The following is a 24,827-nucleotide window of genomic DNA, read 5'->3' as shown; positions in this document are numbered from 1 at the left end:
CTAGACTCCCCATCCCTGTAAGTAAGAGCATCTTCCTTCCTACAGTATGAGCCCACTGTGAATGTTGTGAAATCTGAAGATTTTTTTTTTTACTGTCCATCTTCCCTGGTAACACACATCGCACATACAGGAAACTTGTCTGTGGAAAAAGAATAAAAGACAGTGATGCAGCTGTCATCCCAGGAGACTTCAGGCCCTTGTAAGATGAGCTGAGAGAAAAAATTCTAGGCCCACTCTGCAGTGATATGTTTATAATACACATGTCCATAGTATTATAAATTTCACACTTCCACATTTCTGTACTTACAAGGTCTTAATCATAATGAATGTCATTTCTCTATTTCTCTTCAGGAAGGAAAATTACCATTTCCACATGGACTTGAATTGCAAAACTGTTCATAGAGACGATGGGATTTTTGTTCCTGCCATGATGGCCATAATGATTTCTTTGTAGTTTATGTTTATTCAGATAACAAATTATGCTTAAAAGCATAGCAGACTCCCAAGTGCTGTTCGGTGAACTTGTTATGTTCTGATATACTTTAGAGTTAAAAAAAAAAAAAAAGTCAAAAGAACAGATTTTTGTTTCCCAACAAGAACAAGTAAAAGTTCATTCACAAGCCAGAAAGATAATGTTCTTTTGTGAAAATGGAAAACTGCATCAGTTCTAACAATCTGTTAGTCCGTCTCTGAGAGTTGGTGAAAGATAGGGAAGCCTGGTGTGCTGCAGTCCACAGAGTCACAAAGAGTTGGACGTGACCGACCTACGGAATAATGACAGCAATCACTACTATGGAATTATGTTAACAATAGTATATTAAATAAGCTAGGACACTAAAGAATTTGTCTCACATATTTTTAGTTGGGCACTCTTTAATTCAGTATGGTGCCAGTCTTCTTAATCATCAACAATTTCAAATCTGGGCTAAGTCAGAAATTCAGACCTTCCTTTTGTAAGCTGTGCAAGTGAGAATAATCTGCTTTCATGACTCTTCCTCCCAGTGTCTGGCAGTGTTGGATATAAGCTTATTTGCTTATAAGATTGTTTTGAAAAGTTTTCAAGTTGGCTTTCTGAAGCTTACCATGTATTTTGTTAGAATCTGTAGACCCTCAGTAGAATTGTCAAAGATTTCTTTATCCCAACCAGTAAATAACAATATTGATTAAAAAAAAAAAAGTCTAAGCTGTGGATCCCAAGAGGGTTTTCTGAGAGAGGAGGAATGCAGGTTATAGTGCTTATCCCTCTATCTTGGTATAGAGCTAACTGGAAAATGGGAGAAATTCGGATGCATAGTGCCACAAAGATGCATATAAGAAAGGTGCTCATTCTAGAATGACAGAAAATGAAATAAATTATATAAAGAAAAAAGAAAGAAAGTGCTCAGTCCTTGATAGGTGGTAATGTTTTCGTATTGCTTTTAATTTACAACAAGTTTTAAATTAACATATTTCTCAGGGTCTATTATGTTTTTAAAACAGCTCTGTTGAGGTATGATTCACATACAATATATAATTCATCCATTTAAAGCATATCATTCAGTTCTTTTTTATACATGTCATTAGTTTCATAAATTATGGTAAAATACATGTAATGTGAAATTTTGTCATTTTAACCATTTTTAGGCATGCAGTTCAGTGATACATTAATTACATTCACAGTGCAGAGCAGCCATCTCCATTTCCAAAACTGTATCATTGCCCCCCAAATTCTATAATCATTAAGCAATATCTCCCCATTTTCCCTTCCTCCTAACCCCTGTTAAACCCTAATCTACTTTCTATCTCTATAAATGTGCCTTTTCTCAATACTTCACCTAAGTGGAATCATGCAGTATATGTTGTTTTGTGTCTGACTTATTTTACCTGATGTGTTTTCAAGGTTCATACATGTTGTGGCATCTGTGAGAATTTCATTTTTATGGCTGAATAATATTCCACTGTCTGTATACACTCCCCTTTGTTTTTCCAGTCCTCTGTTGATGGATCCTTGGGTTGGGTAGATACCTAGGAATAGAATTGCTGGTTCGTCTGGTAATTCTGTGTTTAGCTTTTTGAGGAGCCATTAAACTGTTTTCCATTTTCCATTCCTAGCAACAATGCACAAGGATTCAGATTCCTCCACATGCTTGCTAAAACTTGTTATCTTCCACTTGATTTGATTATAGCCGTTCAGGTAGATGTGAAGTGGTATCATATTGTGGTTTTGATTTGCATTCTCTAATAGTTAATAATGTTTATCTTTTCATGTGCTTATAATGAGCATCTTTTCATGTGTTTATTGGCCATTTGTATATCTTCTTGGGAGAAATGTTTATATAAATCCCTTGCCCATCTTTTATCAGGTTGTCTTTCTATTGTTGAGTGGTAGGAGTTCTTGGTATATTCTGAATATTTATCCGTTATCAGATGTATGATTTGCAAGTGTTTTGTCCCATTCTGTAGGTTATCTTTTTTTGTAATTCTTTTTTAAATTTATTTTTATCGAGGTATAGTTGAATTACAATGTTAGTTACTGCTGCACAGTCAAGTGTTTAGGTTGTCTTTTTACTTTCTTAATAATGTCCTTTGATGTGCAAAAGTTCTTAATTTTGATTACGTTCAATTGATCTGTTTTCTTTTTTGTTGCCTGTGATTTTGGTGTCATATCTAAGAATCTATTGCAAAATTATCAAATAAGTTCTTAATATATCCTGATAAATGTATCATAATCCTTTTTAAGAACATCTAAGACAGTGCTTGGTACATAAGAGACCCTGGATAAATGTAAGAAAACGTAAACCAGCTTTTTTTTAATCATCACATGTAGTGAATTAAATTCTACGTAAATGTGGTTTTTATCAGAAACACCAGAAATGAGCCTGCAGAGGACAGTTGCAGACAGACCAGAGGTTAAGAAACAGGTTTTCTATTCTTAGATTTCAGTCTGGAGACTGTAAAATGATTGATACAGAAATGGGAGCAGCTTGGGTGGGGAGCACAGAGGGGCAAATTGACGAGAGAGCTTGAGGCAGTTATATCATATGCTCACTTGTTATGCAGCTGAAACCAGCACAATTAACTGAATCCAACCAGAAGTAAGCTAATCACATCCCTATCTGAAGATTCTGCAGTAGCTCCTTAAGTCCCAAAGAATCAGAGCTAAACTTAGCCTGGCCTTCACGCTACCTGCCTGTTCTCACAAGATCACATTCTCTGGATGCTTGGAGATGGATGGATGGGCAGTGAAAGTGAGAAAGAGGAACCATGACCATAGTCGTGTTGGAGAAGATGCTTCTAACAGATCAGATCTGCCGTGAAGAGGTCTTCATGAGCTTTAGTAAACATTGAGCAAATGCATTAACAGATCAGCTAGCTGACAAATGTCCCTCTTCTCCCTTGGCCAACAGGACCCCAGCGAGATGCCCAGGCAGCTCGAGAATTCATCCTGAAGATGTTCGTGGACCTGAACCCAGACAGTGACAAAATCATCTACTCACACTTCACATGCGCCACAGACACCGAGAACATCCGCTTTGTGTTCGCTGCTGTCAAGGACACCATCCTCCAGTTGAACCTGAAGGAGTACAATCTGGTCTGATTGTGCCTCCTCGACCCCGCCCTTCCCTTCCCTGGTGGGCTAGTGAAGCTAAACAAGAGGGACTGTATTTCTGTGGAAAACAATTTGCATAATACTAATTTATTGCCGTCCTGGACTCTGTGTGAGCGTGTCCACAGAGTTTGTAGTAAATATTATGATTTTATTTAAACTATTCAGAGGAAAAACAGGATGCTGAAGTACAGTCCCAGCACATTTCCTCTCTTTTTTTTAGGCAAAATCTTGTGACTCAATGTATTTTAAATTCTCAGTCATGCACTCACAAAAATAAGAGCTGTTTCTTCCTCTCTCTCTCTCTCTCTCTTTTCTATTAAGCAAAATGAAGTTGATTTTCCTTTTCCCAACCCATCCCTTCCTCTTGATTTTTCCCACATTACAATGGCCTTTATCCTAGTTCCATTCTTGGTCAAGTTTTTCTCTCAAATGATACAGTCAGGACAATGTCATTCAATTTAAGCCATCGACTCAGCTTAATTTAACAGTTTGTGGTTTTTGCTGAAGGATTATAAGTATTAATACTGTGGTTTTAAATGTATTGCTCTGGATACACATATAGAGGTCTTTTTATATAAATATATTGTCTTGCCTCACTTTGGGCTGGGACAGTGGATGCCTGTTTAACGGTTAAGTGTCTTGTTGTTTTTTTTTTTTTTGAAGTTTACCTTCAGCCATAACTGGTTGCTCAGCAAACCATATAGAAGTCAGTAAAGCAAGGGCCAAGACACACAGAAGGAGTTCTTCCTTTTGAAATATCATGTGCCATTGTTCTTCCTCCATTTCTTGCCATTTTTTTCTCCACCCTCTTTTCTTCAAATTGCAGATGCCAAAAAAATACGCCAACAGACACTACATTATCCCAATGGCTGCTGCCCAGATCCTTCTTATAGGTTGCTCTTAATTTTTTTTTCCTAAAACTTTTTCTCTGTCTTTTTTTTCCCTTAGTGTTTGTTCCACAATTTTAAAATGACTTTTAACTATAGATATGTGTTGCCAAAGCTGGCTTTGAAAAAAAATTAATGAGAGCTTAAAAGATGAAAGCCAGTACCTTAAAATGTAAGAGAGTAAGACTGTGAAGCCTAAAATGCTTGTGCTGAGAATGAACCTGAAACACCAGTTGCCAAACTGTTGGTCACTGTAAATTTCATTCTTATAGTCCATCCTTTTCTTTGCCCTTAAATCACATGGTTTAGTGTCCACACTCCATGTTGAGCGTCTAAATCAGCAATGTGGAAAAGCTGTCTTGTGTGATACCCCATGAAATCTGCTTTTATCTTTTCATTTGAAGCCAGTTTTACTCTCTTTGTGTTCTTTAAGGTCAAGTAGGTCTGCCAAAAACATTGGTCAATAGTATTACTCTGACACCTTTAGTTTGCAGACTCTGAAGTTACTGCTAGTTTACCATCTTTGGGATCTTAAACTGGTGACTGATTGAGTTGAACTTAAGGAAGATTTGTGGACTGAAACTCAAAAGTAACCTCTCTGTTCTATAAAATGTGTATCTGTGTAACTGAACATAGTAGGAGAGAGATCTAGAATTCTATATGTGCAATTTTTCAACCAATGCAAAAAACACAGCACATGTATTGATGATCTTCTGTCAAGCAGCTTGAATTGAAATATAATTTAAGAAAATAAATCATGATGGTTTAAACCTGCTGGGAAGGTGGAATTAGGCCATGATCCTGGTCTAATTTTCCTACAGTACTATTTGGCAGGAGTCTATAATCTTTCATGTAAATCACTGTTTTGGAACAACAAAGGAGAAAGAAAATTAATGGCTTATCAGATGAGTACCAGAGTTATTCAATAATAATGGAATGTTCCCATTCTTTACTCTGCCAGCCTCAAAGTACACAGGTTACCTGGTTTTTCTCTCCTTGTTCAGAAAGCACCTGTAATTTAATTAAGAAACAGACTGCCTGTAGGTATAGTGCAATTATGAATGCTCTAATCATTGTACATACATCTCTCTCTTGATATTGTATCATCCATACTGGCTTTGTAATCATTAATTTTTTGGCAGATTGAATGTGCTGTATTGATATGTATCTATGTAATTGTATTGTATGTCTCATAGCTAATTCACATTTTGAATAATGTTATTTTATTTACTTTTTTAAGAGAGGAGAATGTAAATTTGTCAGTTTATTTCTGACTAGGGATTTTTTTTTTCCATTTAGAAAAGAAAAAAAAAAAACCTTACTATCGTACAGAGCGGTACTAGCATCGTGCTATATAAAATCATTTGCACATTCCTAAGTAGAGGTATACTGATTATAAGACCCAAAGGTAATTTCATAAGCAAAATACATAAAATCAGTTGGAGCTTTTATACAAACATGGAAACCAACTTTGTAGAACTTTTGCCATTTGACCTAGGATTGGAATATGAGCTTTTATACAATTCATATTCTTATTTGGCAAATGCACAGTTTAGTATTACCTCTCTGATGGCCTTTATTAGAAAGGCAGTTTTAGAAGCTATTGTGATCCACTAAGGAAATGTTTTAATAGCTAGCGACCACTGCTTGCCTGAAAGGGCGATCTTAAATTTGGTGCAGCAAAAAACAAAACAAAAAAAAGGAAAAAAAAAAGGAGAAAAAAAGTATAAACAACATTTGAAGGCCTACAGTGTGTATAGCGAAAACCTCATCACAAGATCATAAGTGTTACAGTTTTAGGGAATCAGGATATTCTATTTAATAGAGCTATAGTAGATGTAGTCAATTAAACCTGATCTCAGAGCTCCAAGAAGCTGAGCAAAACAGGGAAAGATTGTTATATTTGTCTTCATGAAATTGGGATGGAATTGCTATGCAGAATTGAGGTTTGTGGTTTCACTGTTCATCTTAGGGTGCATGATAAGATCCCTTTTCTTCAGAAGGGAAAAAATTGATCACCCTAGTTACAGTGATACATAGAAACCGAATTGTATCCACACTAGTCAATTGAAGCTAAAGGATTTTCTTTTTTGTTTCTTTGGGGTTTTACTGAACGGGCTGGGGTGGGAAGGGATTCTTTTCAGTTTTGTATAAAAATGAAGTTTACTCATGCTTTATATTATTATTGTGATTGCAAGCGTTCTAAGCGTGTGCCGCTGGACCCCTCTTGTTGATGCTCTCAGTAACGGAGGCCTGTGGCAAGTTGTGTGGTGACTTGGGCATGTCTTATTCAAAAACAAAAACACAGAAACCTTTCTTCCGCAGACCAAGGCAAGCAGCCGTCTCATGACTCACTTAACACATTGCAGTGTACCAGTTTACAGATGATTTTGCCCTTTTTGCGTGACATGGCAGTTCCAACCCACAGAGAATCCCTTGTTTGTAAATTGGAGGTTTGTACTATGCCTTACAGAGCTTAAATTCAGAAGTTTGTGCCTCATCTCTGAAACAAAGGGAAATAACACACCCATTCAAAAGTAAATAACTCCCCTCAAAGTGTTTGTTTTTCGATCCATTTTCATATAAAGAGCTCTGTTGAATGTCATGAATAGAGTGGGGGAGAAAATATTCTAGAAACCTGCATATGTTGTTTACTAGCAGATGACATCTACAAAAGGTATTTGAAGAACACCGAAACTTGTAATTTTTTGTAGATTAGCTAGCAGGTCTAATATTTAAAAAGGTAATTCAGCTAAAGGACAATTTACTTTTTGTACTTCAGACTATCTTGATTGTCAAGGTGTACGAACTGTAATTTTAAAATTTATACTGCCACATGATTGTAAATTTTAGTTGTCTTAAGTTAGTAATGGGGTGAAAAGCTATTTATGCTGGATATGGGTCAAAAATGACTATTATTTGCAAAAAAATATATAAAAATAATGGGAAGAAAGGGCTGCATAATGAGATACTGCAAGACTCAGATACTGGTTGGAAATAATCTTCAAGTTACCCTCAATTTCCCTTTGTTTTCAGTTTCACAAAAAGAATGAATGAAATGAAATATAGCAGAATGTTAACCCATATAAAAATAAAGTGTACCCAAATATTGTAATGTATATTGCTGCTCTTCTTAAAATTAAATAAGGGTTTAAAACCACTTAATTGGTAATTGACAACATCTCAATTGACAGATAAGGTGTGCTTGGTATACGTACTTTCTTCCAAAGATCTTTCTTTGGTTAGAAACACATAAAAATTAAAACTAGTAATATTGTATGTTTATCTATCTCTACATATTTCCAGCATATGTAGCATTAATAGATCTGTCCTGGTAACTATGTCTTTGGGATTTCATTTTGATTCCATCAATTTAGGAAAAGAAATGGCTTAGTTGTATACAATTAGCTAGAGATTTTTGGAGCCAGGCACCTGCTTCCTAGATACTTAGTATAAAGTTGCCATTTGTTTTTCTCACAGAATAACAATTTCTTGCTGTCTCAACTACCAATGCTCTTCAGTAACCCTCTTGCCTCTAGAATCATCTGTTCAAAGTATGCACACACACCTAGCACATAGTAGGTGCTCAAGTATTAATTTTCTTCTTACCTCCCTTATCATGTAACCTCCATTTCCCTGTATGATTCCAGCCCAATAGTAAACAACATTTACACGTTATGAAAACATCTATGGGTAAAATTGGATCTCACTTGGATGAAGGAATTCTAACTTCCATATAAGCTTTGGTAGACAGAAAAAAAAAAAAACAGGGAGGAAGATATTCTTCAGTAGAATATTTTTAAATTTAGAAAAGAAAGATGGAAAATTACTATGTAACTTTGTTCAGGTTACTTTGACTGAAACACATGTTTTTGGTGGATTTCTTTTCCTCAAAGAACTCTCTAAATGCAACTTGCTGGATTCCTCACCTGTCATCATGTTGGAAACCCTTCCTAGACTTATGTATTTAGGGAGTTTTGTCAGAAAACATTTTTAACTTGCAGTATTTAAAAAGAATCATATTTACTGTTCTTAAAATGTCATTCAAATGCATGTATTGTCTATTGTTTGGGGATGGGAACTAGTTTTGCAAAAAAAAAACACCTAATGTTGTATAATAATGCCCCAATGATCTTGCTGGTTAAAAATACAGTATTTTTGGCCATAAGTTTGTACTACAGTATTCTTCATTCTTGAGTTTTCCTTCTCTTGAAGTTGCCTAAGCCTCTCCTATAATGTTTTTGCATTATAAGGAGTATTGGGATCAGTCGTTCCTTCTCTAAAGCGCTGTATGATGAATATCCACTTCCCAAAGTAGACAGGTTCAATAGTTTTTAAACAAATAAAAAAGAATTTCCTTTCTGAATATAATCAGAAATTTCCAGCTTCTTTAGTGGAAACATTTATATTGATAGTATTTATCAAATTTCTTTTTCTAAAAATCTTGCCCTAATTTAGGTTGCAAGCAATTTGTTAAAACAAGGTTAAATAGCTGCTCAGTAAAGACTTATAACAAGCCACCTGTCTTCACCTGAGGCTGTCTCTTCAGAGAAAGAATGCAGGCCTCACAGGCAGAGGCTTGGCTTCGAGTTTCCCGTCTCAGGCCTGGGAGTGAAAGGTCCACTCCACGTGACAAAAGGACCTGAGGTAGATGTCCTCTAAGACTGTGACTTTTAGAAACATACATCAAGGCTTTTGAGAGGAGCTGAAATCTAGCTTTTCTATTTCTAGCAGTTTTGTGAAGTTGGGGTGATAGCGGCAAGTTCTTTCCAGAAAATTGCCGTGTATGGAGGGATGTGAAACCGTAACAGGAGACTCCTGCTACTTGTGATAAGGTTTTTGTATTTGGCAGCCCAATCCTTGCTTATGGAATTTTGTATCTTTTAAAATCATATTCTGTCCATATACTTTTGAAAAGAAAGTGTCATTTTTACTTAAAGCCTTAGTTTTAAGGCTCTGCTACCCTTTCCATGTTTTAGAGACTATTTTCAGTCGATGGTGTCCCTTCTCTTTGGATCTTCCTATGAAGGAAAGGATGTGCTGGGGACTGTCATTACTAGTACAGGCCTGGAGTGACAGGTCTCACAGCCTCTCTGCCCAGAAACAGGGCTGTTGAGCAGTGGCCCTAGTGCTCCTCAGTCTGGCTGGGCTTTGACCCACCAGGACCTGACCTTTGGTCCATCTCTATCATCATCTTGAAGACCCCTCCACGCACAGAAGAAGACAGGAACTCATTGAATATTATTTGAGCCAAACATTTTAACTTGACCTTTCAACTCCTAGGGCAAGCCTGCCTAGTCAGGTTTTTTTCTGACCTATCCTGGAAACAATAAAAGAGTTGTTGAGAGCTGCTCTGCCTGGCCCTTCATCTTCCCTGCCTCCTCCCGTTTTTCTCTTAGGATGTGATAGGCAGTTTCTCCTCTTGAAATGCCAATTCAACCAGAGCAAAGAGGCGGGAGTAGAACTTGACACCAAGGAACGACAGTGGTTCATTTGACAATGTGTACAGAGCAACTTCTATAGTTAGCCAGCGTCTTATTTTTCTCTTTTGTTGTTTGATTCTGAGTCATTTCCATGATCATCAGCTACTCCGTATTTATTTAAAGCCTTTACTAAAGTGTTGATCGGGTTTGGAGAGTGAAAAGCCGTGGTTAAGGGTAGGTTTCTGGTTGTTCTCTTAAGTTATGTATGCATTACCTTTGCTTCATTGCCAAGGCTAACTAAAATTTGGGTCCAGGTGTTACAAGGCACTGAAAAGTGAAAGGCGCTCAGTCGGGTTAGATTCTTTGTGACCCTGTGGCTCCTCTGTCCATGGAATGCCCCAGGCAGAATACCAGTGTGGTTGCTCTGCTTAGCCGCTCAGTCATGTCCAACTCTGCGACCCCATGGACTGTAGCCTGCCAGGCTCCTCTGTCCATGGGATTCTCCAGGCAAGAATACTGGAGTGGGTGGCCATGCCCTTCTCCAGGGGATCTTCCCAACCCAGAGATCAAACCCAGGTCTCCCATGTTGCAGACAGATTCTTTATCATCTGAGCCACCAAGGAAGCCCCAAGGCACTGAACCCAGTCTATTTTAAGGGAGCCTCCTAGACCCCTGCAAAACAAGGCCCTGGTTAGAAAATGAGGGTCTCTTTAAAATCTAAGAAGATACACAGGGAATTCTGAAAAGATTCTTTTTTTTCTTTGAATTCTTATCCCTCAAGACTTGAAATCTGATCTGGGTTGATTTTCTCTCTTCCTGTTTTCTTCAAGAATGCAAAAGGCCAGATATTTTTCTGTTCCAAAAACCCAGTGGGTAAAATAAGGCAGCTTACCCTCTTTAATTAAGAGGGTAATCAAACCAAACCATAGTAGCAAAGAGCTGATGGGGTTCCCTTTGGCACAGGCCTTTGACCACACTGCTTTGGCCCTTGGCAGCCTTGAAGGAGGAGTTTTGCAGTTTAGAGGACTATGGGCCTGTCCCATTGAGATGGGCTGCTGAAACTTTCATTCTGTTTTCAGTTTACCCAATATATTTCTATGGTGGGTATTTTAAGCATCTCTAGAGATAAGAGTGCCAGGATAAAACAACGGCAGGTGAAACTTGGCAAACCCTAGAAGTCTGCAACTGGAATTCCACACTGTGTGCCTAGCTGCTAGGAAGCTCCCATAACTACTGACAAGACCATGTTTGTGTCTACTCTGAGATTCCCCTGACCTAGGACACCAAGCCTCTTAGGAATCCCACACTTGCTGTTGGGGCACATATGAGGTACAGGGCCCACATCAGTTGCTGGAGATGCAATGGCTATGTTCCCAGGCTCAGAGAAGCATTAGCAAGAGGGGCCTGCTTTCTTTTCATGGAATATGAGACGACCCACCCAGTGGTATCCTGATAAACGGTTATCAGGGAGCAGTGCAGAACTGTGGTACTGGTAATGCGTGCTGATTTCCATGGTTGAAATACTCCTCCACCATTCCCAATTTTAAGCTACTGATTTTTAAGGTCACTACTTAAGTCCCAGGAAGCACAGTGGTAAAGAATTTGCCTGCCAATGCAGGAGGTACAAGAAATGTGAGTTCTATCCCTGGGTCCGGAAGATCTCTTGGAGGATGAAATGGCAACCCACTCCAGTATTCTTGCCTGGGAAATCCCATGGACAGAGGAACCAGGCAAGCTACAATTCCACTGGGGTCCCAAAGAGTTAGACATGACTGAACATGCATGCACACACAAGTGACTAATGATATTGAGCATCTTTTCAAGCTTTGGTTTATCTTTGGTGAAATGTCTATTCAAGTCCTTTGCCCATTTAAAAATCTTAAACTGGTTATTTGGTATTTTGTGTTAGACTGCAGGAGTTCATTATATATTTTGAATATTAAATGCTTATCAGACATGATTTGCAAACATTTCCTTCCCCTCCACAGGTTGCTTTTTACCTTAATAATTTTCTTTTGATGCATAAAAATTTTTAACTTTGGTGAAATATAATTTTTTTCTTTTGCTTTTTGGTATTGTATCTAAAAGACCATTGCCTAATCCACAATCACAAAGTGGTACTCCTATGTTTTATTCTAAAAATATTATAGTTGTAGCTCTTACATTTAAGTCTTTGATTCATTTTGAGTTGATTTGTATTTGATGTGAGTAAAGTATGAAGTAACATTTTTAAGTGGTTATATTTTAAATAATCACATAAGTGGCAATGTAAGATCCACTTTTGTCTCTTGATTCATAAAGCCAAAATATTTACTGTCTAGCCCTGTATAGAAAAGTTTGCCAACCACTTTGGCCAGGTGCAGTCCTTGCAAATAGAGTGTTTAATAAATGTTGAACAAATAGACTCATTCAACAAATATTTAACCCTTCTACTGACTAAAAGGACTTACCAATAGATTATGGGATGGGAGGGGTTTCAAAATTGGAGTGAGAACTCATTACATCCAAGCAGGAATTAATTATACCTAGGGGAGAAGAAGCCAAGTACTAGAGATTAAATATTTTTCTGGGCAAAGGCCAGTCCTGAGCGGTGATTAAAAACTGAGATGTAAGAACTATTTCACATATTTTTAGAACAGGACACATAACAATTTGGAAAGACATATGACATAGTGTACACATGTACACACACATTTCCCTTTCCACGCTAAAGTCAAAGGAAATTTATAGAGATAGTGAGCCACCAAAAGGGCTAGAATTACTGTCTCATGAGAAGGAAAAAACATTTGTAACATAGGGCAAGGCAAGTCTTTGTTTCACTCTTTTTTGTCAGTAGGAGATAGTCTTCATATGCAGGAAAATATGTGTATTACTGCCTATCTGTGGAGCCAGAATTTCCGTGAAAATGCTCTTGCCGCTGAAATCTGTCTCCCTAATGATAGTCCTCCCAAGCAGACCTAGCTGTTGCTCTTCACAAGGGAGAGAGGAATACATGTCACATCAGTCTCTCTCAATGGACAAAACCATAAGTGGAGCAAAAAAAATCGAGAAAGAATTCGTCTCCCTGCGACTCTATGGTTCCTCAGAATCTCCCAACAAGAAATCCTTCAAACAGCATAGTTCGTGATAGATTCAGTTTGACTGTAAGTAACAAGAAACTCAACTGAACAGTGACTTAAACCAGAGGCTTTTCCATTTTTCCGGCATAAAAGGTGCGGAGGTAGCCAGACCAGGGCTCGTCAAGGCTGCTGCCAGCCTGCCAGCCTTAGTCTGTAGTTTGATGCTTCAGGGTCACCAATGGCATCTCCACCTCCACCTTCCTATCCCTGAACTGGGAAGGAGGAAGGGGAAGACGTGTGTGCCGGGTGAGTCTGTTGAAGGAAGGGGGACCCGAGAGTGGGCTTCTGTCTACCATTTAGAAGTGAACTGTCCAGGGAGACACGTGTGCTGACAAAGAAACAGGCTTTATGGGCACGGGGCGCCCTGGTGGAGAATAGCAGGGTAAGGAAACCCAGGAGAACTGCTCCACGACAGGGCTCAGAGCCTCGGGTTGTCTCCAGGCAATCATTTGGACTCGAGGTCCTTCCTGGTAACCTGCGCAGCGCTCAGCCAAGATGGAGGTTCCAGCGAGGATCATTCTGGGAGGTTAGTAGGACAGATGGGCTGACATCTCTCTCTTTTTGACCTTTCCCTAATTCTTCTGGTTGGTGGTAGCTTGTTCGTTCTGCATTCCTTACCAGGACCTCCTGTTGTTAAAACAACTCATGTATGTGGTTACTATGGTAGTGTTTCCCCTAATGAATCCTCACTCTTTTCTAAAACCTTCCCCCAGTGACTTTCATTTCCATCTCATCAACCAGAACTGTGTCACATGGCAACTTCTAGCTTCAAGAGAGATTGAAAACATAGCTTTTTAGCTAGGTACAGTTTTTCCTTTAAGTCAGAAAAAAGAGAAAATGGATATTACGTCCTAAGAGTATCTGCCACAAATAAACCTTTGATTTGGAAAAGCCAGTATGCCAGGTGTCCATCCTCTAGTTAATATCTTGAATTGGTCCTTCTCAAATTTTAACGTGCATACGAATCACCTGGGAATATTGTTAAACTACAGATTTTGATTCAGTAGATCTGGGGGATGGCTGCGGGGGTGGGGTGGGATGGAGGCGGACTGGGGCTTTAAATGTCAAAGAAAGTCGCTGACCACACTTTGAATAGCAAGGGCTCAAGTCACTGGGTTTTCTCATCCATCGATCAAAGAAGAAATCAACTATTCTCTTGTTTTCTATTTGTTTTAATGTATGAGTTTAAATTTTTAAGTCACATATTCCCACTGTGTGTGTGTGTGAGTGCTCAGTCGTGTCTGACTCTGTGACTCCATGGACTGTAGCCCACCAGGCTCCTCTATCTGTGGAATTTTCCAGGCAAGAATACTGGAGAGGGTTGCCATTTCCTACTCCAAATATAATGAAATAAGAACTACCCAAATGACCTGTACTGTTCTTGCCAATATTTTTTAACTAGAATCAAATAATGAGGAACCCTCAGATAAATTGAAGCTGTGGGATATTCTACAAGTGGCCTGAACTTGTCAAAAAAAAATCAATAGCATGAAAAGCAACAAAAGGCAGGAGGAAGGCTCTAGATTAGAAACTAAGAAGATAAAAACCAACTGCAGAGGGTAAGCTTTGATTACATCTTAGATTTTTTTTTAAAGCTATAAAATATATTTTTGAGGCAACTGGTTAAAATTAAATATGTACTGTACATTAAATTATATACGAAATTGTTAAATTTCTTAGGTGTGATCATCATGCAGAGTTTTTGCAAGAAAATATCCTAATTCTCAGGCAACATTGGTTGAGTTATATAGGGGAGAAATGTCATGATGTCTATAACTTACTTTCAAGTAGTTTAGCAAATATACATTTTGAGAGAGTGAGAGAAGATAAAACAGATATGTGGGAAGTGTTCACAATGGGTGAAGAGTTTACGGGTGTTCATTATAGCATTCTTTCACATTTTTTCTACACTCGAAGAATTTCCAAATAGTAAGTAAGGAAAATTTTAGCCATACTAAAGTTTTATAGCACACAGAGATAGAAATTAATTTTTAATTTTATTTAGAAGTATTCTGAGTAACCACCCCCCCACCATGGGGGCTTCCCAGGTGGCTCAGTGGTAAAGAATCCTCCTGTCAAGTAGGAGACACGGGTTTGATCCCTGGGTCAGGAAGATCCCCTGCAGAAGGGATGGCAACCCACTCCAGTATTCTTGCTTGGAAAATCTGACGGATGGAGGAGCCTGGTGGACTAAACAATGCTTCCATACACACACCCCACCCCTGCATCCTCGCAAGGGAGGCTCTAAAGTAGCCCAGTATGATTATGGTTAAGAGTAAAGATGTGAGAGGCAGATAGTTCTGGGTTTAACAGTTCTGGGTTCACCGCTTCCCTAACCTTAACCTCTACAAACCTCAATGTTCGCGTCTTTAAAGATGGATAAAGGTGGATAAGCCTGCACCTTTCAATGAGATGATCCACCAACAGAATTTTATGCTGTGCCTGGAACATATTCATGACAATGAATGGAGCTATTGTTGCTGTCTTCTAGTGTTAAGAGGTGAGGGCAGGCAGGAGCTGGATGGAAAAAGGGAGGCAAATCAAGAACCCTGAGAGCCTCAGCATTCATCCCACCACTGGTGACAAGCTCCTCAGCTCTTGCCCATGCCAGACCTTTAGGATGAGAACAAATCATGACAGCCTGTTCTTGGGTACCGGGAATCTCTCTGGATAGTCTACGTCTCTGAGAAACCTCAGTAGGCATGTGAGCAAAACTCCCCCAAAAGAAACAGAGCTTAAAGTGAATTAATTGTTTATAAAAGGAGTATTATGCTGAGTAAGGACTATGTCCAAGGAAGGAGGTTAAACACTAGTGTGCTCATTATTAAGAGAATATTTGTAATAGAGAAAATATTCTCTATCCCAAAGACCTCCCCTCCTTTGTGATCCTAGAGCCTGTGATCCACATCTAACTACTTTCAGGGTAGGCTGTAAAAATAGTGCTAGACCAGTCTCCCTGCAGACCTTGAGTAGTTCCTCAAGAAAGAGAATGAGTTTCCTCATTTCTCTGATCCCTGCCATAAGGATAAACATTCATGGGAGAAGACGGCATGGGTTGACTGACAGCGATTGTCAGGGTAGTTTGGAACACAGACAGCCTTGCAGCCCAAGTCAGAATCTGAACTCAGAAATACCCCTGGACCTGTTTGTACGGCTGGAGCAGAGCCCGTGCCCAGCTGGCTCAGCTCCTTAGGAGAGGTGGGGGGTGGGGAGGTCACAGAACCTGCCAGACATGTTTGCACTGGCCAGGAGGTCATTTGGTTCCTAAGGCACCTCAGGGTCCCAGGCAGCTCCTGGTGCACATAATGGTTAAAGAGCCAAAGAAAATAAAGACAATGGCCAGAGGGAAACCATGTTACTCTTACATAAATCATCCAAACAGAAACAAACAGCACTCAGACTGAAGAGAAGTCTTTTAGTTTATGTAATCATTTACCAGGACTCCTTTGCTCTCTAAATTCTACCATGCTGGTGCTAGATTGACTGGCCTTACTAGCAATACACTTATTGTTTGTATTTCTTCAGATTCAACGATGTAATCTTGATACAAGTACAGATCTTTCTGACAAGCTGGCTTTTAAAAATCAACTGACACCATATTAAAGAGAGCGCTTGTTATACAATTTGGTTCAAATGTTTAGTTCTTTTACATATTCAGAAATTTTTGTAAATTTGCCACTCCTAAAAATTTACTAACACATGCATTTTTAAAAAACCCATCTGACCACAGATCCTTAAGTAGCAGTAATCAAGAAAGAAAATTTGGTAGGAAGTCAAACCAAAACACAATCCCCATGCCAACTCTAAAAAAACCTATTTGCTCATTTATATTGACTGCTTCCTGATCCATGTCCAGCTTATTCTTGTGACAAAGCAGGAAGAATCTGATGGCCATTTACCATTAGTCTTTCTTATAGAAGGTAATAAAGTAGGCATTGAAATATTAGGGCACTATAAATTATTAATAGAAATCAAGGTATTCAATTTTTTCTACAAACTAATACCCGCCTCTTAATTTCTCATGGGTCAGATACATTAGTCATGATTCTTTTGGTTGCAAGACATAGAAATCCAATCCACCTGGCTTAAACAATCAAAGAAATTTATTGACCCAGTAACTAGGTATCTGAATTCAGGGATTCAAATCATGAGAAGAATATTCTCTTTCTCTTCATTTCTTGGCTCACATTCTGTCTACGTTGGTGTCATATACAGGGAGAGATGTCCCATATCTTTGCAAAGATGGCCATCAGATTATTTCATATTTTCAAACTTGTTCTATACAATGGAGAACACAGACTTTCAGATGGCTCTGGGAAGTTTCGATTTCCTTTAGCCTTCACTGAACCAATCTCTGGTTAAAAGATGGAATGTTCTCATTGGCCAGGCATCTAGGTCACATGCACAACTCTAAACCAACCTCTGTGATTAAGGAGATGGAGCGCTCTGATAGGCCACACCTGGGTCATGTGTTGTGAATGGAACCAGAAGCCTTATTTATTATTATTGTTGAGTTGTTAAGTCATGTCCGACCCTTTGCAACCCCATGAACCTCGGCATGCCAGGTTCCCCTGTTGTTCACTAACTCCTGGAGTTTGCTCAAATTCATGTCCATTGAGTGGGTGATGCTATCTAACCATATCATCCTCTATTGCCCCCTTCTCCTGCCCTCAATCTTTCCCAGCATCAGGGTCTTTTCCAATGAGTTGGCTCTCTGCATCAGGTGGCTAAAGAACGCTTATTAGTTCCTTGTAATCCTCAGGGATGAGATAGGATTTCCATATAATGGTGGACATTATTATCTCCCATAGGGATGCCAAACAAACATGTCTTTTGCTTAGACCATCTACTTTTTCTTGGACTGAAAAATTGCTATAACAATGGTGAATCGGTGTTCAGGGCAGATTCAAAGTTAAACAGCTCAACATTATTCCCAGAAAGACAATGTGAATCTATTTTGAATGTACAAATACAGTTCAGGCACATGGACTCCAACAAAAAAGTGAAATATATTCTAAATAAATAGTAATGATTCCTGCACCAGATCCACTTCTGTATTCGTTTGTTCATTGTAGGTAGCATAGTATAGAGGGTAAAAGCATGGGCTCTGATGTCAGACTGGCGTTAGAATTGCAGTCCTATCACCCTCCAGTTCCGTGAATATGTCAATTGTACCTTTTTTGTACCTTAGTTTCCTCATCTGTAAAATGTGGGGAAAAAAAACAGCGCCTGCCACACAGGGCTGTTGTGAGGATGATGCGACTTAAGCTGTAAAAAGTGATTAGCACAGTTCTTGGTGTCTGGTAATCACGTCATGCATGTTAGCTCTGTTCATTTGACAAATCTCTTTAGTACTTCCATATGTTTGGGGCCAGGGTTTCCTGAGGGGATGAAAAAGATGTGAGAATGTGCCTCCTGTCCTGAAGGAGACGAAGTATGTCAGCAGGAAAACAACAACAACCGCCCCATCACGTTGCAGTCTGCGACATTACAATGATTGCTGCTGAATCGGGGAAGGGGGACAACAGGGATTCCTGGGAACCCTTTCTGAAGATGATTTAATTTGTGCTAGACCTGGGAGCAAAGTGAAATTCCCAGGCCTCGTGTGGTGGGCCGGCATTGTACGGCAGAGTGCGGTCAACAGACAGAAGCATTGGCATCACTTGGGAGACTCTTAGAAATGCAGCATCTTGGTATCCAGATGATCATTTTGTTTTTCATGTTCAGTTCAGTATTCTATGAATTATCTGAGGTATTCAACACTTTATTATAAAAATAGACCCTGTGTGAGACGATTGTGCACAACTGTAGGCTAATGTTAGTGTTCTGAGCACCTTTAAGGTAGGCTAGGCTAAGAATGGTGGATTAGGTGTATTGTTCAGTAGATTAGATGTATTGAATGCATTTTTGACTTATTATATTTTCAATTTTTGATGGGTTTATTGTGACATAACTCCATAATAAGTTGAGGAATATTTGAGTAGTCCATATGGAAGAATAAATATCTAAACACAACTAAGAAGAGTTTGATAACTCTAAAAGGGTTATATGGCCTGCTGCTGCTGCTACTGCTAAAATCACTTCAGTCGTGTCCGACTCTGTGTGACCCCATAGACGGCAGCCCACCAGGCTCCCCCGTCCCTGGGATTCTCCAGGCAAGAACACTGGAGTGGGTTGCCTTTTCCTTCTCCAGTGGCCTCTCAGATATAAAAATGTTTCAAAGAGCCCCTGTTACCAAATCAGGATGGTATTGATGTAGAAAGAAATAGCTAGCTCGATGGAACAGTATAGACTCAAAGAAATGGATCTCAATCAATATGAGAGTGTAATACGTGACAAAGATTGAAATTTAATTCATTGGAAAAAACAAGTGATGTTTGCACAACTGACAATCCATCTGGAAGAAAATAAAATTACTGTCCTATCTTACATATTTTACAAAAATAAACACCAGATGGATTAAATATTTAAATTTAAAAAATGAAATAATAAAAGTGCTTGCAAGAAAATCTAAGATGTTGCATATATAATCTAAAAATGGAGAGATCTTCTTACAAAGACTGGGCTCCAGAAGTTACACAAGAAAATAGAGATACTTGGATATGTAAAAATAAAATTTTTGATGACAAAAGATTCCATTTAAAATGATAAAAGAACAAATAATATATTTGAAAATTTGTAATTTAGATAACAAAGAGTTGATATGTACTACTGAAGACCTCTTACAGATTGTCAAGATATATGACCCAATTTTTTAAAATGAGCAAGGGATGTGGATAGACAATTCACAGGTTAACAAATGCAAATACTAACAAGCTATGAACAAATGTACAAATTCACTAGTAGTCATAGAAATACAAAGTAAAGCAACACTTTAATATTATTTGAATCCCTTCAGGCAGCCAAAAATTCGTAAGTGGTCATATTTATTGCTAGTAGGGACATGGGCATTTCTATTTTGGGTAGAAATGTGAATTATTTTCATTTTTTTGGAAAGGAATCTGGCCACATCTATGAAATGAAAAATGTATGCATCCTTCAGTTCAGCAGTTTTTTCCCTGAGAATCTATCCCACAGAAATAAAAACACAAGTGCATGAAGACTTACATACAAAGATGCTATTACAGCTTTGTTTTTGGTGGCCAAAATTAGAAGTAAAAGAGAATGTCCTTCAAATGGGAACTATCGTCCTTTCACACTGAGGAATATTATGTGTGAAAGACTGAATCAGAGTTTACTTAGATTTCCACAAGAAACTGTTAAAAGAGAAAATCAAAATACAGAGTTCATGTGATACAATACAGTCTCATTTTTAAACTAAAGATGACAAACTCTGTCCATGTATGTGGATTCACATTAACGAGTGTTTGTAAGCCTATGTGTATTTACATTAATGAGTGTTTATAAGTCTATACATGACTATAGGAGTATAACAAAGAAGAAAACATAGGTTATTAACATTTGTTCATTCAAGGGGAGAGTGATGTGTAAGTGGAGGAGGGGAGCACTTAAGCAAAAAGGGAAAGAAAAGCAAAATAAACATGTCCAAACTCCTCATCTTAAAGATTTTTACTTCTTAAATTCTTCAGATACCTAACTCCCATAGGAAGTCAGATTCAGAAACAAACAATAGCAATTCTTGCCCACTCACAGTCATGTGTGTTTGAAGGCAGGCTTCATTGTCTATGATTCTAGCCTTTTCAGTAGAAGTTACATAATAAACAGTTTCTGGTCTTCAGGCAGAAAATATTTTGGAGAAACATGTTGACACGTTGACTATCTCAGAAAAACGGATGTTAAGTACATCTAACTACCAGTTATAATTATTACCTATTTGTCTAAATACCCATCACCACCCCATTGACTTTTATATTCCACACTCATCAAAACTAAAAATGACTGGGTGGAGAGTGAGGGGCGTAGAGAGGGGAGAGGAGGGCTCAAAACACTTTAGAGAACACATTGAACTTATAGAATTGAATGAAAAATTGGGAATATGTTGGTCTCAGAAAAGTGAATTAGAAAATTGGGAATTATTTAGACCAACCCACTTAGCATATGGCGAAGCAAACCCCCACTAATGACTTGTCTGCTTAGGAGTTGATACTTAAGTTTACAACTGAAATACACGTTGCATTTTTTGTTATTTCCTATTGATATAATACTCTTTTTCTTAAAAAATGCTGGTCACAACCTAAGAATGGGTCATATGTGCAATTTGAAAAGCAGCATAGGTGTATTATTATTAGTGCTATTTTAGCCTTGTGGACTTCAAAGTCATGTTTTTATTCTATTTGGTGTGATGTGTGTGTTTTAGTCACTAAGTCATGCATCTCTTGCAACCTCATGGACTGTAGCCCACTAGACTCCTCTGTTCATGAAATTCTCCAGGCAAGAATACTGGAGTGGGTGGCCATTCCTGTCTCCAGGGGATCTTCCCGACCCAGGGACAGAACCCGGGGTCTTCTGAATTGCAGGCAGATTCTTTATTGTCTGAACCACCAGGGTGCCCATTTTACTCTATGTTATTTGTTAAAATTCTAACATGCGACCTTTGTCAAAGAGAATGATATTTTTCTAGCCCTCTACATGCACATTTCCTTGGAATTTCCTTAGAAACAGGGCACTCTTTCCCTCTAAGGGACAAAGTCCTTCCTAAACATATATTGATTTGCTGTGGACTTGCTTGGTTTTGTGTTGTTGGGGTGGTGGTAGGTTTTTCGTTTGTTTGTTTTTTACTATTTTCCACCGCAATAACTTTATGTTCTTCTAGTTTCTTCTTTCTCTTATCTCAGCTAATTCTTTTTGGTTTCAGTTTTATTCCGGCAACTAAATTTTATTTAGAAATACCAGGTGAACAAGAAAAAACTCTCTACCTGTAACTAACGAATTAGGAGAAGAAGCAAAGAGGCGTAATAAAGTGAGATGTTGAGAGGAACATAGGAGGTGCTCAGTCAGTAGAGAAATATGTGTCTGACTGACAAGGGGTGGAGATGGTTTCTCAGAAGAGATGTGTTTGGGAAAGAAAGTACCTAATTTTGTCTTGGGTGAAATATAGCATTCCTGGAAGAGGGAACAGCTTGAACTGAGACAGAGGTGGGGAGAACACATAGTTACGTTTGTCTGAAATTCCAGGAGTGATGGGAGAGGTGAGGCTTAGCGGAAGGGAGATGTTAGCTGAAGGACCCTCTGCGTACCTCTGTAGGATGTGGGCAACAACCCACGTTCTTCTGTGCTGCACTCTCTGCTCTCTGGGAGGAAGCAAGGAGGGCTGACTTCAGATTTTACAGTCTTAGTCTTATTTCTTTCTACTATCTACAGCCCACCGAAAGTCTGGAATGTCTCAGTGTCTGAATTTTCAGAGCCTGGTAATAGCCTTGGCACGGGCTCAGGGCACATTCAGGCAATTAATTCACCTTTGCTGCCCAGCACTTGGCAGGTGTCAGAAAAGTCATGTTCAGGCTGTGCTCTGATCTTCAAGAGGAATGAAATGCAATTGCAGCACCTTGGGAATAACCTAAGAAAACAAATATTCTTTTTTACTGAGACCTCTCTTCAAAATTCCCCTTCTTGTAAAGATGTTGTAACTGCGCAGGACCCCAGGAAGCCTTCCCAGAAAAGACCTCCATTTTTGTCCTCTGTCTGCCTTTTATCTGTAGAAAAACTTTAGTCAAGGAATAAATTTAATCAAGAAGTGAGTAAATGGAGAAAGGAGGAAAACAGTCAAGCAAGACAAAATAATACTTTAGCCATTAAACAAAGTCAAGGTTCTTTAGTTCTTCCTCAAGAGCTACAGATAATATTCTGAGCCATGTCCTTTGAGCTGTTTGGCAGATACTGAAACCCCTACCAGGTGGAAAAAGTTAACTGTGTGTTGCACTTAGACTCCAGACCAGTTAGAACCAGAAGGTTGATGATGCTAACTCCTAGTTACCTCACTACCAACCAATCAGAAGAATGTCCACGAGCTGATCACGTCCTGCTCCTTGCATACTCCTCAGTACTCCCTCCAGAGGCCAGACACACCACCTTGAGGCATGAGCCTGCTGCGGCACCCATTGCCATAGCAAAGCAATAAAGCTGTTTCTTTCTGCTTCACCCAAACCTCTATTTCTGAGATTTAATCCCGCACCACTGTACAATAAGCTGAATTTCAGCAACAATGTTGCAAATGACACAGTAACTTAAAAATTATTCCCATCCCTTCCCTAAATGTTAAAGGAAAATAAGAGATGTGAATAAAAAATATGGAAGTATAAAAATAATTGACTTGTGATATATTAGTTTTATAATCCTCTCTAGTTATCACTGGTCAATAACTTTTGGTTTATGATTGTTTTTATACTACCTTATAAGTGAAAATCTTCAAAGAAATAATTGATGTTAGAGTTGGGAGATTTCTGTGAGTTTATTCTGGTTCATCCCCTTTCATTTTTACAGCTGAGGAAATTAGGGCCAAGATTACTCTATGCAAGCTGCCCAAATAATTTTTTTTTTTTTTTTTTTACCAAATATTTCATTGTAAGCCAAACAGGAAAGGGATAGGAGTTATGAAAGAACACCCTGCATCAGAAATGAAGGGGACATTTTACTGAGACCACTGGAAAAAATGAAGATTTGAAAAGACAGCCAATACAATGTAGAAATGAACTAGCATCTCTAAAGTGAAAGTGAAGAAAGTGAAGTCGCTCAGTCGTGTCCGACTCTGCAACCCCATGGACTGTAATCTACCAGGCTCCTCTGTCCATGGGATTTTCCAGGCAAGAGGGCTGGAGTGGGTTGCCATTTCCTTCTCCATGCCCAAATAATTTTATGTCAGAGAATTAAAATCAACCAAAAAACTGTGACTCAGAGCAGGTTATTTGTTGGTGTATGTTCTTTTAGTCCCTTAAAGATGCATATGTGCTTTCCCATAATAAAATTTGCATTATACTTTTACATTCAACATATTTTGTGGTTTTCCCACTAAATCATTTTTATTCACATATTTGTTACATATTCCCATATTTAATGACTAGTGTGAATAACAAGAAAATGTGGAAAATTCTTAAAGAGATGGAAATACCAGACCACCTTACCTGCCTCCTGAGAAACCTGTATGTAGGTCAAGAGGCAACAGTTAGAACTGGACATGGAACAACAGACTGGTTCCAAATTGGAAAAGGAGTAGGTCAAGGCTATATACTGTCACCCTGCTTATTTAACTTATATGCAGACTACATCATATGAAATGCCAGGCTGGATAAAGCTCAAGCTGGAATCAAAATTGCCAGGAGAAATATCAATAACCTCAGAAATGCAGATGACAAAACCCTTATGGCAGGAAGCAAAGAGGAACTCAAGAGCCTCCTGATGAAAGTCAAAGAGGAGAGTGGAAGAGCTGGCTTAAAACTCAACATTCAGAAAACGAAGATCATGGCATCTGTTCCCATCACTTCATGGCAAATAGACAGGGAAACAATGGAAACAGTGAAAGGCTTTATTTTCTTGGGCTTCAAAATCATTGCAGAAGGTGGCTGCAGCCATGAAATTAAAAGATGCTTGCTCCTTGGAAGAAAAGCTATTACTAACTTAGACAGCATATTAAAAAGCAGAGACATTACTTTGCCGACAAAGGTCCATTTAGTCAAAGCTATGGTTTTTCTAGTAGTCATGTATGGATGTCAACGCTGGACTATAAAGAAAGCTGAGCGCCGAAGAATTGATGCTTTTGAACTGTGGTGTTGGAGAAGATTCTTGAGAGTTCCTTGAACTGCAAGGAGAAGCAACCAGTCCATCCTAAAGGAGATCAGTCCTGAATATTCACTGG

The 24,827-nt window shown here is 38.7% G+C and overlaps 1 protein-coding gene across 1 annotated transcript in view; it reads left to right on the top strand.

The window, feature by feature from the left end:
• LOC133048932 (guanine nucleotide-binding protein G(q) subunit alpha) overlaps positions 1-7,595 on the top strand; it is a 305,007-nt gene extending 297,412 nt beyond the window's left edge. Inside the window, exon 7 of the mRNA XM_061132886.1 lies at positions 3,387-7,595. Coding sequence (XP_060988869.1) covers positions 3,387-3,577 — 191 coding nt within the window. The 3' untranslated portion in view covers positions 3,578-7,595. The remainder of the gene's footprint in view (positions 1-3,386) is intronic.
• The last annotated feature ends 17,232 nt before the right edge of the window (positions 7,596-24,827 follow it).

This window comes from Dama dama, chromosome 29 (assembly GCF_033118175.1).
Source record: "Dama dama isolate Ldn47 chromosome 29, ASM3311817v1, whole genome shotgun sequence".
Classification (NCBI taxonomy): Eukaryota; Metazoa; Chordata; class Mammalia; order Artiodactyla; family Cervidae; genus Dama; species Dama dama.
This window is presented reverse-complemented; position numbering and strand designations above follow the sequence as displayed.